The 16,740-nt window shown below is 45.6% G+C and overlaps 1 protein-coding gene across 1 annotated transcript in view; it reads left to right on the top strand.

Moving 5' to 3' along the window:
* The first annotated feature begins 1,846 nt into the window (after positions 1–1,846).
* The window catches only part of LOC147904342 (uncharacterized), a 178,713-nt gene continuing 163,819 nt past the window's right edge, over positions 1,847–16,740 (top strand). Inside the window, exons 1-2 of the mRNA XM_087391234.1 lie at positions 1,847–2,157; positions 13,308–13,436. Of these exons, the coding sequence (XP_087247360.1) occupies positions 1,864–2,157; positions 13,308–13,436 (423 nt within the window). The 5' untranslated portion in view covers positions 1,847–1,863. The remainder of the gene's footprint in view (positions 2,158–13,307; positions 13,437–16,740) is intronic.

Here is a 16,740-nt window from a genome sequence, read left to right as displayed (position 1 = left end):
GGACACATGGCAGCTTGGAAGAGAAGAGCTTGTCACATGTCACAAAGAAGGAGCTGTTGGATAGAAGTTGGGAGAGGGGAGGAGGTGGAAAGACAAGAGGCAGGCTTTGAGTGGGGAGGAGGTGGAAAGACAAGAGGCAACTTTGGGAGGAAGGAGGAGATAGAAGGTCAGTGGAATGGAGGAGATGGAAGTTAAGGTCAATGGAATTAAAGGAGGAGATAAAGCCATGGGTTAAGACTTAGCCAAAATTTCAAAAGCCAATCCAAGTATGCAAGGTTAATTGATTAGCAATTTAAGAACCGATCAATGCATGTGCTAAAAGGATCTCTCTCTCTCTCTCTCTCTCTCTCTCTCTCTCTCTCTCTCTCTCTCTCTCTCTCAGCCAATAAGCGGGTTGCATACTAGTTTTTCCAATGAATGCATCGATGCATCTGACACTTGGAATGGAAACTGCAGCAGGGAAGCTGTATGTGTTGCCGAGCATTCTTCTTTTTACAAGAAGCAACAAGCTTGATGTAGCTTCTGGGTGACACGCTAATTCTTTTCGCTTGATATGCCTAGCATAATTTTGGAATTTGAAATTCAGCAAGCTCTATAGGATGATGATGATGATGATGATATAAGAGCAGACCCTTGAGCATCTTTAGGTGGACCGGAAGTTGGATAACGGCGAGAGCGACCAGGCAAAGCTAAAATATATTTATATCTCTCCACAATACATTCAGCAGTTGTATATATCTTGTATCCAGCTTAATTCATTATCGTTTTGCAAGTTTTATTACTACATCAATCAGCTTTCAATCCATCCAGGCTGTTGCCTCCTCTTGCATAGCCTATCCACAATAAGGCCAATTGCTTTAGACTACGATTCTCCCTTCAAAAATGGCATCATCGTCTACATGCCATCTACGTTGTAAAGCCTTACACACTCATACGCAAAAAGTTGCCTCTACCTATTTCTAATGTCATTGTTGCGCCCAATTCATAGATTCTACCAGTTTCAATATGCCCTCCTCTCACATGCTAGTGCCAACAGAAACCCAAAGGAACTTACCCAGTCACCATTGGTGAGTCCCCTCATAATTGCGAGCTGGAAGGTGCGGGACTTTCCTATAGAGTTGATAATGTTGTGTAGTTGGCGTAGCAGATCTTCCATGGAGTAGCTAGGTCGTGTTTTGCAAATGCAAATGCAAACGGCAATAGAATATCGCACGACAAGGAAACTGTTCAGCGATTGTGGAAAAGGATAGGTGGAGGCAGGGCGGGGGAAGGAAAAGTAGATAATCAAGGTATAGGGAGAAGGGGTGGAAGTGTAGAGGGAGGCAGAAGCTTGGCCGCTTCTTTGACTCCCATCCTTAGTGTCAAGAATTCCTTACATATAATGGACTGCAACACCTTGAGCACAAGATGGCTCCGAAAATTAACAAATGACACAATAGAAACCTCAAAACCATAACGAAACAACTACAAAAATTAACGCTCGTAGATTGGCCAAAAATCCTACCTCGGAAACTCTTCAAGGTTGGTTGAAGCCACTGCAAGTAGCAGACCTCTCCACCGTTAGTTCAAAACAGAGAAAAGACTCTTGATGAGAAAAGCACTTCTACGCTTTTCTCCTATATGGTGGAAAGCTTCTCATACTTGTAGTGAAAAGCCTAGCTTCATCACAAAATAAAGCAAAATAAATTCAAGTGGTTAAGGGAGAGCTCAAAAAACCGGAACTTGTCCCTAGGCTGAGAGACGGTGTTAAGAAAATCCCTTGGATTGAACCGAGGGTGTGGTTGAAGTTGACAAAAGATCGTCTCACGTACTGTGCATGCAGAGGCAATTCACTGAAACAGTTCGAAACCCTAAAACGCTGCGATGCAGCGGCGCCACCTTTCAACACCACCTTCCGCCCTCGACATTGCTTCCTCCTCCATTTCTATCACCCCCCTTCCCCATTTCCACCACGAATTCCTTCCCTCTTCTCCTTATCCCTCCATGGTTTCCGCTGCTTCTTCTTCTTCTGCTCCTTCTCCCCAACAATTTGTCGATAGTTCCGATGTTCAGCCTCCTGGCCCTGAGTTTCTTGGCCAACGTCTCGGCCACCCTGCTGGGCGATACATCAATTCAGACGAGAAGGACATGGCTGCCATTCACAAACGACGTTCTGAGGTCTGCTTTGTCTTTTCTTTTGAGAAAACCGTCGTTCACAGTGCAACTAAAATTGAGGCATTGACAATGCCATGCACTCGTCTGGTCATTTGACTTCTGCTGCATCTGTGAGCACAGAAATGCATCATGCATGCTGTCCGCAAACATGACAAAATGTATACCTTTGTTTTTACTCAATGACGACCCCGTGGCACGCTACACTTCTGCAACGTGCATTGCTACAGATTTGGCTGGGAGCGATCATAAATGTCGTAGAAGATATGAATCCTTCACGTGCAACTTACCGCCAGCTGAAAAGTCCATTATAAGAGGCTTAAAAGTTGATTGCCCATTGTGCAGAGAAGATTAGAATGGTGCGTATATGGCTTGTGGGCTTCCTTTCTGGCGCACAGATGATAAGCCGTCTTAGGAAATTGAAACAATGACAGAATAAAAGATGCTTTGGCCTCGCACTTCAAGCCGACAATTGGTCCATGAGATACGATATTTTCTTGATGCAAACAGGGTATATAGCACGTCTTATCATGACAATCGATAGACGGCAGAGGTAGTATCAAGGACGGTTCACAGAACCTATAGGAACTCTAAGCAGCGCTTCTCAAAATTTTGGGGACATAATCAAGTTATACAGGCTGAAAGATTTGAGAAATTGCTCCTAGTCTTGGGCACTCTTTAAGAAATGCTTCTACCAGTTGTGCTCAATCCATGTATAAAACCCCCTTTTACATACTTTAAAGGTAGTTTATGAAAACCCTAATGTGTAAAATCTTCTCCTGGATAAATGTGATAATGTATGTATACACTAGCCTCCACCTTTACATACTTCAAAGGAGGCCTATAAAAAGTATCACTTGTATACACTGCACATCACAAAATTATGTAATGTTGAACTTGTAACTCAAGTGATATGATACATTCGTAGCTTGGAGCGATCCCGGCAGCCTTTTAATTGCATTAGTTTGGGATGAATCGTTTATCAAGCATTCTTAAAACCACTTTACAAGGTAACGTGTAGAACAATTTCATTACGAGCTGCTTTGAATTAGATAAACTACTAGAGGTGGACGAAATTCCACTTTCATGTCATCTACCTTAAAAGCTAGTACCAACTTTATTTATTGCACCATTAGCACGTCTAGCTACTTCCATTAGCAATGGTGACCAGTAAACACGAATGGAAAACTTTCCAAGTTTGCTCTGATTCAGACTTAGCTGCATCTGGATGCAGAGATGGGAGAATTTACACGCATGCCTTAAGTGTGGCAAGCGGGAGGAAGGCAGCACTAGCTTCTCCATACATGAGCCCCTTCTAACAAATAATGTATCTGTGATGTGAAATTAGGCCCACGTCCCGCCGTAGCCACTGGAAAAGTTTGTTGTAAAAAATGCATGCGCCTGTGTTCCAGGGCAGCGGGCTGAGCTGCAGGTGGAATTCAATTGTAACAGGGATGAGTGAGGTTTGATAGCAGGTGGAATTCAATTGTAACAGGGATGGGTGAGGTTTGTAACAGGGATGGGCGAGGTTTGTAACAGGTGGAATTCAATTGTAACAGGGATGGGTGAGGTTTGATAGCAGCTGAGTGCATGACAACTTATAAGTCTGATTGCTAGGTGGACAGAGTGCTCCTCGGTTGTTGCTGCCCCTCATCATTTAGCTAACAGATTGGAAGGCCTCTCAGCCACACAAAGTGGCTCAAAAAGCTTGGTTCAATAAAATTCATGCTTTCCCAGCAAACATCACCCGTGGTCACATTATATTGTTATGTTTTGGGACTTTAAAGTGTAACAACTTGTGACAAGGGTGCATCTTGGAGTGTAGCAAAGAAGAACTAGCCAATATATCATCATTAATTCCTTTCCTGCACCTTAGCCACGTGGTGTTGAGATGGAACAAAGGACTTTACCATACTTTACCGCATTTTGAATGTTTGCACCTATGATAATAAGGGTAACAAATTTGCATTGAAAGGGTGTATCACCTGTCGATTTTCTCTTCTTTCATGAAGTCCAATTATCTCTCATACATAAACTTCTTATTGCATCTCAGTCTCCCATTACCTCTTCATTAGAATTCTCCCATTACCTCTTCATCAAACTTCTCTCTCCCCCCCTTTTTCTCTGTCTGAGCAGAAGGAGATTGGAAGAAGATGAGCGTGAGCATAAGAGTAAGCGTGAGTCTTGCTGAATAACAAAAAGCAACCACTCTTCAGAAAAAGCTCAGGCAGAACCTAGAAGACAGACAAACTTATGCCCACATTGGAATCTTAGCTTATTACGTGGTAGGTAAAGAGAGAGGTAGTTGACAAAGGCGACCATAGATGGCTGTGTGATCTAAATCAAGTATTTTTAGTACTCAGTCCATATCACAAAGGACTCGAATGACTGACACAAATTCTTTACACCACCAAATATCATATGCTTTTATGGAAATAATCTTAGAGTGTAGATACACTTCTAGACCTACTATCTGTCTTGGAAATATGAAGCTATGCCTTTTCTGATATCATTACAGTACCTGAAGCTCACTTGGACATGGTGAAATATGGTGTCAAGATAGGAGCTGATATGTGGATTGTTGGAGCTACCCACAAGGTTTACTTAAGACTAGTCCGAGTGCCAACAGGGTTAGTATGAACCCAAGCTCTGATATTACCTGTGATGGCCCAGCTTTGGCCACTTGTGGTTAAGGTTTAATATTATGGTTAACACTTTCTTTAAAATCTGAGTCCTAGACTGGTTAAGGGACCAAGCTTGAGGTCCCCGCCCAGAAGGGCTTGGTTATTGCAACCACCTTTGTGCAATGCACAAACAATACCTTGGGGACCAAGACACATCGGGCTCAACATGGGTGAGCCATGCCTGCTATAGTAGGCAGTAGGCTTTGCATCAGAGACACATGTGAAGAGGTTTGAAGACTAACATGGTGGTCAACCTTCAAAAGACGTGCCCAATAATTCTTTAACTTCCTCTAATATATTTACAGGAAAACAAACTTCGACCTATGATATGCACAATGACAAGCTGCCTCCTTCTAGGAATCCTCCGGTCAAACCTGGTCACTGGTTGCAGCACCGCGAGGGACTCCACAACAGCCAAGATGGGATGAGAATAGCTCTAACCCAGAGCAAAAAAATTCTGATTTGATTGGCCTTCAATTGAAATAGTTGTGATTCATGGGAAAGTGCTCTCAAAGTAGAGCAGCAATGAGAGTTCCAAGCCCAGCAGACAGTCAGAAAAATTCTCACAGAACGAAGTTGCTTTCTTCTCCATTCAGTCCAGCAATATTTCTTCATGATGTGGGTTTGATTAACAAGGAATCAGCCTTGTGAATTGATGAACCAAAGTACAGCTCATACAAAGGTACCCACAAACTGCCAGCTTCAAGAACACACCAAATGAGTCGCCATGTTGTAGAAATGGGTGTGTCAGATGATAGAATCAGTAGAGGGAGGACAAATGAGTCGCCATGTAGAGCAGAGTGTGTCAGATGATGGAATCAGTAGAGGGAGGACTGGAAAGCATTCTGTGGTGCATCTGCAGATGTACGGGAACAGAAATTGCAAGAAATGGAGGTGATTTGGGGAGGTGAAGGGGCTGGAGAAGTGGTAGAAAGCATAGGTGACACAAGAGAAAAAAGACAGGCCGGTGATGGTAATTGCAGAAGATGGCTGCTGCTATGCTGAATGAGCAGGCAGGGGTGGCAAAGATGCAGAAAAGAGCTGCTATAACACTGAAATAGCAGGTGAAATTTAGAGGGGAGCTGCTGAGAGATCAGTCAGAGGCTGGTGAGGAGCCGCTGCTGGAGAGGCAGGATGGACTCGCAGCAAGGAGAAGAGGTAAAAACATGAGTCTGATTGCATGAGGAAGGGGCTTTTTGTAGGAGGAGAAGGGGGTTTGAGGTGGTTGACGAAACCACCCAGTTGTCTCCCATTTACCTGAATGGAAGACATGTTCTCAGTTTTCCTCTAGTGCTTCCATAGCCCACCAAACCTTGCGTGTGACCTTAGGGACTCTTAGTGCTTCTGTAGGGGGCCTGGATGCTTGAAACTTTTATTTATTTATTTTAACTATTATGAGTTCCATCTTTGGATGCTTCTTTGGGACGAATTGTTCACTTTTTCGAGTTCTTCGACATGACGCCCTTAGATCCGACAAGCCCCAACTTTAGTCCATGACTCCTGTTTTCTAAAAATAGTAAATAGAGGATTTTTTTTCTCAAGAAAAGGACTTATATAAAGTATGAACAAAACCCGTGAGAGCAATCTCAAGGTGGAAATACAACATGCAAGCATGAAAAAAACACCCTAGAAGGGCTAATAAAAAGCTCCTTTTACAGCGAACAAGAGATTTCAGCTTTTAGTTGTAGAGGTTGGAGGCCCTCTGAGCTCCTCATTGGGAGAATTTTCAGAGTTCTGTTGATTTGCGGAAAGGCATTTGGAAGAGACTCTGGAAATCCCTCAGGAATAGAAAATTTTATCTTTTCTTTTTACTTCTATTCATTGAAGGGTTGCAGTGAACTTATGGAGGTCCAGGTTTTGGGCAGATTCCACTTGCCCTTGTTGCCGTTTTACTATGGAGACTATTCAACATTGCTTTTGGGATTGCAGACAGGCAAGGATCATATTGAAAGGGATTGCCAGAATGTTCAGTATGTTTGCTCCTTTCCCCTTCTTTATGACTTGGGCTCAGTGGCTTATCTCTCTCTTTCGGGGCCACAGGTCTTCTATGAGAAGCATGACTCTTCTTGGGCTCTCTTGATACGACGACATTTAGTTGAGTCATGCTCTCTAGATGATGTTCCCTTCTCACACTACAGGCCCTTTCATGCTTCTATGGACCCTTCTTGGGAGATCCTAGCGAGTATTTCAGCATGGCATATCCGGAGAGCCAGATGCACAGAGGCCTTGGATGGATTATAGTTCCACCCTTCTCACGCCTTGCTTAGTATTTAGACAGATACTATCCATACACTGATGGCTATTTGGACAAGCAGGCAGGGGACCTCATGAGCAACTTCTTTCACGAGGGCTATATTCCTTAGGGAGTGGAGGAGCTCCCCCTTTTTTCAGAGTCCACAGTAGGGTTGTAATAGGGAAAGTTTGAGATGCGATTCAGCTCCAATGCACCGCCTAAGCTATGGGTGCATATGGGTAACTCCAATGTTTCTTCCTTTTCTTTGGGAAAAGCTCGTTAGTGTGAAAAATCCTTGGCCGGCTCATTTGTTGGTCACTGGTGACAAATAGCATGTCGAAGGGTTGATTTTGTCAGTCATTTGGACCTTGATATTTTTTTCTCTCTTTGTCAATCATCTAGACCTTGATATTTTTTTCTTCTCATTGAAAATTGACATTCTGGTGGAGTACTATGCCACTGGCTAAAAATAACAAGTGGGGTTTCCTCTCCATTCCCTTTCCCGCACATTTGCATTTTGATACTATCATGTAGCACAAGCTACAACTAATAGATATAGACTCATAAACCCATTTTTGAGATTATCAATAGATTTATTTTTTATTTTTTATTTTTATTTTTCATGAAAAAGACTTCTATTAAGTAAGAACAAAAACCCGCGAGAGCAAGCTCAAAGCGGAATACATCATGAAATCATGAGGATAATAAAAAACCCCCTCAGAGTGAGGTGGAAAGAAACCAAGGCTGAGGCTGAAAGTGCCATCTCAACCTTGTAGTAGATTCAGAGAAGAAAGGAGAATCCTTCCATTCCCTGAAGAAAGAAGCCCTCCTAGCTGAGGCTGCACGGGAGTCCCCCTGTATACCCGTCCATACGGCCATCAGAGTGTGTACAATGTCTGTCCAGATACTAGCCAATGTGTGCGAGGGATGAACCTGAGTACCCTCCATAGCCTCTGTGCATCTGGATCTCCAGATATGCCAGGCTGCTGTGCTCGCTATAATCTCCCAAGAAGTATCCACAGAGGCATGTACAGCTGTAAAAGGACGGTGTGTAACCACATCCAACGAGCAGAGCTCAACCCGATGATGTCGAACCGAAATGGCCCGGGAGGAGTCAAGTCCCTCATAGAAAACCTGAGGTCCTGTAAGAGAAAGCCAAGCCACCGAGCCCCAAGTCATAAAGAGTGGGGAATGGGCAAAGTGACCGAAGATCCTGGCTATCCCCATCCAAATCAATCTCGCCTGTCTGCAATCCCATAAGCAATGCTGAATAGACTCCGAAGCAGAAAGGCAACGAGGGCAAGTAGGGTCGGCTCCGAATCTGGACCTCCAAAGGTTCACTGCAATCCCTCCAATTTTTATATCACCTAAGTAGATTAAGTGCCTTACAATATGCATCAAGCTAGCACAAATAACCTCAATTATACATTAGTATGAACCTAATCATGGAGAAGTATAAAAAGGGATCCTCTTTTGATATTTCTCATCATTCTATAAATGCATGAGCTAACATTAACATGATATATGTACAAAACCCATTGTTAGTGCACAAAGTGGTTCACATAACGGCGCAAAAGATAGAAAGAAAGAAAGAAAGAGAACTTCTTGGCAAGGTTCTTCCTCTAGAATGTACAAGCCTATAACCTCTTGGTCTTGCCATCTTATAGATTATGTTGCTTTGATCAAGGTACTACCTATTACCCAATTCCTGTGCACGAGGTTTAGTTACTTGGAGAGACATACAGGCAAAGGTGTATAAATGGATGCTCAAGTAATGAGAGCATATGTTTATACTATGGTCTACATTCACCATTGGGCACTGATAACATCGGTGGGGATGTCATATAGCTAGTCTTTGCTATGGATGATGGAGTTTATGGTTTTCAACCTTATGAGTGAAACTGCGTTGTGTTGTATTTTAAGAGGATGAATTTGGGCATGTTCCTCGACTATCATGAGATTGAAACTGCGCTATGTGTTGTGTTTAAAGAGAATGAGTTTGGGCATGTTCCTGGATTTATCTTCCTACCGTATTAGCGAACATGCAAATTTCACCTCGTGAAGTTTTCGTCCATGCCTTTGAGGCTTGTTGATATTCTTTCTGTCTTAAGCGGTGCGTTGCCCTATTAGCTAGATTGTCTAAGCATTTTTTGGTTGGATGCTCATTTGTGAAATACTCAAATGAAATCGTATAGTCTTCACAAGCAGTGTTACTTTTTTATAAGCCTTCTCTTTTAGTGCTAGCCTTTGTCCCAAGTGAGTCTGCCCTTCACCTCCTGAGTATCGAAAAAAACTCAGTACGAAGACCTTTGTACAAATGGATGCTCAAGTATGTGTGCACATGTGGATTTGTATGTGTGAGAGCATATGTTTATACTATGGTTTACACCCACAGTTGGGCATTGATGATGTCAGCAGGGATGCCATAGTAGCTAGTCCCTACTATGCATGATGGAGTTTATGGTTTTCAATTTTATGAGTGACTATCATGACATTGAAACTGCACACTGTGTTGTGTTTTAAGAGGATGCATTTCGGCATGTTCCTGGATTCACCTAGATATATATAAATGTAGTGTACTAGTGGTACTTGACAATCCTCCGGGTTGCGCCCCAAGGTCCTAACTCAATAAGTTTGAGCCTACCTAACCAGAATAGTGGTACCTAGCAATCCTCCAGGTTGCGCCCCAAGGTCTTGACTCAATAAGTTTGAGTCTACCTAACTAGAATAGGTTGGGGGACCTATGTTAACCAACTCATGTAGGCGTCATTGATGGCACCGTTCACTACTGACGAGATGTTGGAGGCCTTGATGGCCATCGATGGGCAGAAATGCCCTGGCGAGGAGGGGCTCTCTCGCGCTTTCTTCACCTCCTTCTGGGATCAGATCCATCAGCCCCTCCTAGCAGCCCTCCAGAGGATTTTCAGCAACGGATATATGCCTGAGAGCCTCTCCTCAGGACTGATTTGCCTCATCCCGAAGGGAGGAGATCAACAGGAGATCCGTCAGTGGCGCCCGATCACTCTCCTCACCATTGCCTACAAAATCCTTGCCAAGATGATCAGCGCCAGAGTTTGGCCTCTACTTCCTGACCTCATTCATGACACTCAGACAGGCTTTGTCCAGGATCGCAGTATCCTGGATAATGTCTTCACCTTCTCAGAGGCGGCGGAGTGGGCTCAGCACAGTGGGGCACATTTAGCCATCCTACTTCTCGACTTTGAGAAGGCCTACGATCGAGTGGACTGGTCCTTCCTGGAGGGTACTCTGGAGCGACTAGGGTTCCCAGCAGGATGGATTCAGGGTATTTCAGCGTTATACAGGACAGCTTCCAGCAGGGTCATTATCGGCGGCAGGATGGGAGAGCGATTTCATTTGGAGAGATCAGTGCGTCAGGGTTGCCCCCTTGCTCCTTACTTGTTTCTCTTCTTCATCGAGGCCATGACATACTACCTTCCGGCGAGGTCGACCGGGATCCGGGGTGTTCGCCTTCCCATCAGGGAGGACGCGGAGCTCCTGGATTTGGAGTATGCAGATGACACAGCACTGTATGTTCAGGATGATGAGATGATGCTGGAGAGGGTGAGGCTGGCCCTAGAGGTCTTCTGTTCGGCAGCCGGTGCGAAAATCAACTGGAACAAATCAGTTGGTTTTCTAACAAACCCCGGGGCGTGCTCACAGTGGGGGAGGTTTTTGGGTTTCAGGTGGATCCCGCGGGGACAGACAGCTAGATATCTCGGCTTTCAGGTCGGCCTGGATATCACGCCAGCTCAGCAGTTTCTCCCGGTGCTAGATTCCATTCGACGGAAGCTGGCTTTCTGGAGCACTGCTAAGCTCTCTCTTGTAGGTCATGCTCTTGTATTCAACCAGGTTCTTCTAGCCACGGCATGGTATGTGGCCTCTTGTTGGTGTTTCTCGAGATCCAGTGTGGCACAGCTTAGGAGGTTGATCCGGAATTTCCTGTGGTCTGGGGGGGACGGTCTCAGAGATACCAGAGCCAGGGTTGCCTGGCAGACAGTCATTCTTCTGCAGGCTGAGGGTGGCTTGGGGGTCATCGATCCTGAGCTTCAGAGTCAGGCCCTGCTGGGCAAGTTGGTTATCCGCGGTTTGACCCCGGGGGGGCAAACGTGGAAGATGCTACTTCAGCAGGGGATCGGTTCTTGTGTCCCGCGCCGAGGTGGAGAGTGGCTACCGTCCCTCAGGTGGATCTTCACTTTTGCCCCGCTTACTCACCCCCGCTCCCCGCTCATTCGTAGCCTTCTCATGGTTTGGAGGCGGCTCCGCCTCAGTCTCATACAGTCCCCTCCTAGTTGTCAGGAGGAGATCGATCGCCAGCCGCTCATCTGGAACGATCAGGTCAGAGATGCCGTGGGCCTTCAACTGGGGGAGAGATCACACATCAGTGGGACGGTTGGATGCGGGGGCCAGCCCGGTCCCTTCGAGTTTGGAGGGACACGTACAGACACTTGGAGACCGCTCCTCTAGCAGCCGCAGCTGGAGGTGCCCGTGGAGCTCAGGCGAGACACACAGAGATAGATGGAGCGATTCCAGCCGGTTGGTTGGTTCCAATCGAGATTCAGATCCTCATGCCTGGTGATGACCGTTGGCTGGGACAGTTCACCCCCCGTGGCATCCCACTGGTGGTTGCAGGTCGGATGGACGACACCTCTGTTTCCTTCTTCGCGGTTTTGGGGGACGGCCGACTCAGGAGAGAGGATGTGCTCATCGACCCCCTCCTCCCATGGTAGAGGGTTCGGGTCGTAGGCCTCGTGGGGAAGGTTTGGCGGACCGATCCTAGTATAGAGCAGGATCAGCTGCAGTTATGGCGACTCTGGCTTTGGGAGGGGCGGGCCTTGTCAGAGCTTGATTGGGACCCAGGAGAGTGGAGATGGCCAGAGATTGTGACAGGTCAGGGGCCGACCTCTTTCTTCGCCTACAGCACGACATTGGACAGGAGAGTTCTCGGGAGGATGCAGAGCCGCCCGCCCACCCAGCGGCCCAATTGGTATGCTCAGGGTATCTCCAGGCTGTTTTTGCAGGCCTTCTGGAAGGCCTTGTGGGAGAGCTGGCGGCCACGGAAGATCTCCTACTTCCTTTGGCTACTCGCCCACAAGGGTCTTCCAGTGGGGAGCTGGTTGCGGTAGGTTGGTCAGGATGGACGTTGTCAGATCTGTCACGAGGACGAGGAGTCACCAAAACACTGCCTGTGGAGCTGCACTCGCGCCCAGGAAGTGTGGAGGTGGACCTTCGGGATCCTTACTCGCGCAGCACCGGAGTTAGGTTTGATCACTTGGGGCGCGTTCTGCTGGTGCGCAGCACCGCACCTGGCTTTCATCAGTTGTTCGAGGTAGGCCCGCAGGACCCCACGTTCCTTATCACACAGGGGACTTGGGGGCCGCTCGAGAGCATTCCGCCGCACCTAGCAGAGGCTGACACTGGATCTCAGGAGAGGCAGCCAGTCTGGGAGATTATTAGCAGCATCGCGAGATGGCACATTTGGACCTCGCGCTGCGCGCAGATCCTCGGTGGCACCTCCCTTTCGACTGCCCAGGTCATGACCGACATCTGGAGTGAGATTATACACACCCTCAGAGGCCAGTGGGACCAGATGCAGGGAGACTCCCGGGCTGGCCGGGAGAAGCGGAGACGTTTCCTCCGTGACTGGGATACACAGGGCCTCTTCTTCGAGCATACTTCGCAGGGCCTTCAGTGGCGCTACTCACCACCTCTCTGGCTGTTCATTCACACTCGCTTGATCCCTCCGTGAGAGAGAGCTTCACATTTTTGTTTTCTTTTAGGGCTGCGTCCGATTTGTGAACGCAGCCCGCGTCAGTTGCAAAGCTGACCTCATGTATCTTGTTTTCGAAGTAATATAATTAGCACTGTTTTTTCGGCCAAAAAAAAAATGTTAACCATTTCCAGAGACTATCATTCTTGGTTTGGGCCTCTGTTAACTAACTCCAAAGGCTTCACCCCATCGTTAGAACTTGGGAGTCTGTGACCCAACCATTATCAACGGTATCTAAAATTGCAAGGAAAACTTTTAAAATGAAAACTTAGGATATTTGTTCTGAGCTGTGACATTTATGACCTTTATTGTTGTACTATATTGTTTTAATAGGAAACACAGCTTGTTCCAAACAAAAAAGTATGTAGCCCCATCCTTATTTGTAATGTTGTATTGATTGTCCTTCTATTTTTGAAAATTGGCTGAATTTGTTCTCAATTTTGTGTGCTAGGTAGCGAATAGTATGGCAAGGGCAAAGGAGCGGATCATTCAATTGGGTCTTAAAAATCCTATTCAAAAGCATCATGGCAAAGGCTTTAGGAAAGCACTGCGACAACATATCTATAAGATAAAACAAAGTGTAAGTGATCTAAAGGAATTTACATCTCCTTCATGTTCTTGATTGAGAACAAACTATCATTTTGACAAATAATGTAAAACAAAATGTAATTGATCTAAAGGCGTTTACATTTGCTTCATGTTCTTGGTTGAAGAACAAAACTATCATCTTGAGAAAAATATAAAGGCCTTGTAACATAAAAAATAATAATTCTAAGATTCTATTGATTGACTTGGGTTGGATGATTACTCATCACCAGCAAACTGATTGCGTACTATTAACTAGAAAAGAATTCAATGCATGAGGCTAGACGCTAGGCATGGCGACGCTCGAGGGCCATGGAGGAAAAGGGAACGTGAGGGAAGAAGCGTTAACATAGGTGGGGAAAAAAGATTAAGAGGGGTGGGAATGAAGAGGGGGACTATGGCTAAAGGGGGAAGGAAGAGGGGAAGAGGAGCATATACATGATGGGAGGTGGAATGTAGAGATGGAGACATCAAGGGAAGAGAGTCATGCTTTATTGGAGAGATGGAGGGGGGAAATCAAAGTACTAGCTAGGTGGCTTTACAAGAATGAGCATGTTCCATCAAGGAATAGCCCCCTCCTTTTATAGCCAAGAGAGGGGGTCTCTCCCCATAAATGCATCCTCCCACATGCATGGTGTGTGTGGAAGAGTGTCCCATGTGGGCTAGGCGGTTACGCACTCTCGATTGTGTGCGACAATCCTTTGTCTCATTTTTTCACATACATCAACCCCTATATTCCAAGTCTAAGATACTCCCTTGGTCTCTTCCCAATTTTATAATACGTTCAAACATCTAGGAGGACAAGTGGAGGGTTGGCACAAGGAATCTTGCCACCTCATCCTACTTTCCCATTATTTAACTTGCACTCTTAGACTTTCTACCCCCCCCCCATGGGCCTATCCTACATGGAGGGAATAATCCAATATAATATCCATCTCCACCTATTTTATATTACTTCTCCCATGGTTCTTGGGCCATATCTCACTAAATGCAGGCATGGGACCGCCTAGGTGGAGGGGTGGTGCATGGAGGACCCATGCCACCTTATCATTTTATATTATTACTACCATGGATTATGTATAACACACCTTATGGGTCCTCTTACATGGAAGGGTGGCACATGGTCATGCCCTGCCACCTCAACCCTGGGCCTTATGCACACCATATTTTATTATACTATTGCCACACATACAAGCACACACACATATTTATGCCTTTTACTTTGGTCAAATTTATCCATAACAGTTTCCCCCCTCCCGGGCAAGGAATGCACATCATTTCCATGCCTGGGACCATCACGCACAAAGAAGGGCTTGAGATAACGCTTGTTGATCACCTTCTTGCCATATGGCTCATGCAGCTCCTGAACTTGTACAGACCCATTGCTACATTCCTTGATGACTTTATATGGACCGGTCCACAGTGGGAGAAACTTTATATCCATCTGGTGGTCCAATCTATTATCAAAGCATAGCACAACATCCCCCTCAGCAAAGTGTCTTTCCCATCCCTTGCGAATCTTAGCATCCATGCGGGCCTTTTGTCGGTTCTTTTGGATCTTTGTTTGATGGAGTACAAGGCGTCGGGTTTCATCTAGCTTCTCAAGTTGTACCAACCTGGCCTCTATATGTTCATCTTCTGTCATCCTTTGTTCTTGTGCCAATCTCAAGGCCGGAATCTCTATCTCTAGTGGTAAAACTGCCTCAGTACCATACACCAACTCAAAAGGAGTCTGACCTGTAGACGTTTTATGAGTGATGTTGTAAGCCCACACAGCTCAATGACCTTCTGATCCCACTGGCTCCTGTTCCCTGTGGCCATTTTTCCCATGAATGGAGGCCATTGGTCCGCTCTGTTTGTCCCATGGACGCTGGATGATAGATGCTAGAAGTGCGGTGATCAATACCCATGTGATCCATGAGCAACTCCACTGCTTCATTTAAGAATGGACTCCCATGGTTAGATACTATTTCCATGGGTGTCCCAAACCTTGTGCAGATACGTTCAAATATGAAATTTGAAACTGCCTTATCATTTGCAGCAGGGAGGGCGATAGCTTCAGCCCACTTAGTGATATACTGAGTGGCTACCAAAAGATACTTCTTTTTGCGGGGAGTCATGGGTAGGGGCCCAACAAAATCTATTCCCCACTTCTGAAACGGATGGATGGACATCACTGGGTGATGTTGCCCAAGACGCAAATCCTTCCTATCAAAGAATTGGCATGGTTCACAAGTTTTGCAATACATAGTGACATCCTTGAACAAGGTCGGCCAATAGTATCCAGCATGTAAAATCTTCTTAGCTGTATAGTCACCGGCATAGTGGCCTCCACAAAATCCATCATGATAATGCTTCAATACCTTAGGTACTTCATTTGCATCAATGGCCCGTCTTAGTACCCCATCCAGGCCTTGACGGTATAACACCCCATCAAAGAGAGTGTAGCGCCTACTATCTCTATGGATTTTCTTTCTCTCCTAGCTAGTACTTTCTGGAGGAAAGGAGAAAGCGGTCAGAAACCTGTAGATTCCACCATACCATGGATCCCCAACTTTTATGGCCGCTACAAGGGTTACATCGAGGCACTCCTCTAAATCAATCAAAGCAATCTTCAAGGTTGAACAACCCCCTTTTACAATTTTGAAAGAAAATTCATATTCTTATAAAACAAGGACCAACCCTCATGATATCGCATCCATCTTTACAAGCGAGGGTTAGAGACACGGCGTTGCATGAGTTTGTTCATCAAGGCAAACAAGAATGCCATGACAAATGTCAATAGTTGGAGAGCTTGCACATCACCTTCAGCTTCTTCCAGTTCTTGTAGTCGCCATGCTATTTCTTCAAGGGGTGTGCGGTCTGGCATTCTTCTTTTGAGCAATGTCCTTGAGGACCTTTCTAATGATCTTCCGAAGTTGGTAAACTCGTATCAAATATGCCCAACACTTAGTTTCATGATGACCACAACCTTTGCATTCCTTACAAATGATCACCCTTATTTGTGGCTTGTGGCTTTGTTGGGGCGGTGCTTCCACTCGCTTCATGCATGATTGAAGTATAAGCTTCATGTGCCAAGAAATCAGCAACTATATTTTGAGCTCAAGGGATATGCTGAATTTTTACCTCTTCAAATTGTTGGCAAAGTTCCAATGCTTGTTGATGTTGTGGAACCAAGCCTTTGCTCCGTACCTTCCACCTTCCACTAACTTGTTCACACACGAGTTGAGAATCTCCTTGCACCTCAAGTTGCTTGATGCGATGTTCTTGCGCCTTTTGTAGCCCAAAAATGAGTGCCG

This window comes from Dipteris shenzhenensis, chromosome 2 (genome assembly GCF_047967505.1).
Source record: "Dipteris shenzhenensis isolate YYH24624 ecotype China chromosome 2, Dip_SZ_1.0, whole genome shotgun sequence".
Taxonomy (NCBI): Eukaryota; Viridiplantae; Streptophyta; class Polypodiopsida; order Gleicheniales; family Dipteridaceae; genus Dipteris; species Dipteris shenzhenensis.
The sequence above is the reverse complement of the archived record's forward strand: the minus strand, read 5'-3'. Positions and strand labels throughout refer to the sequence as shown.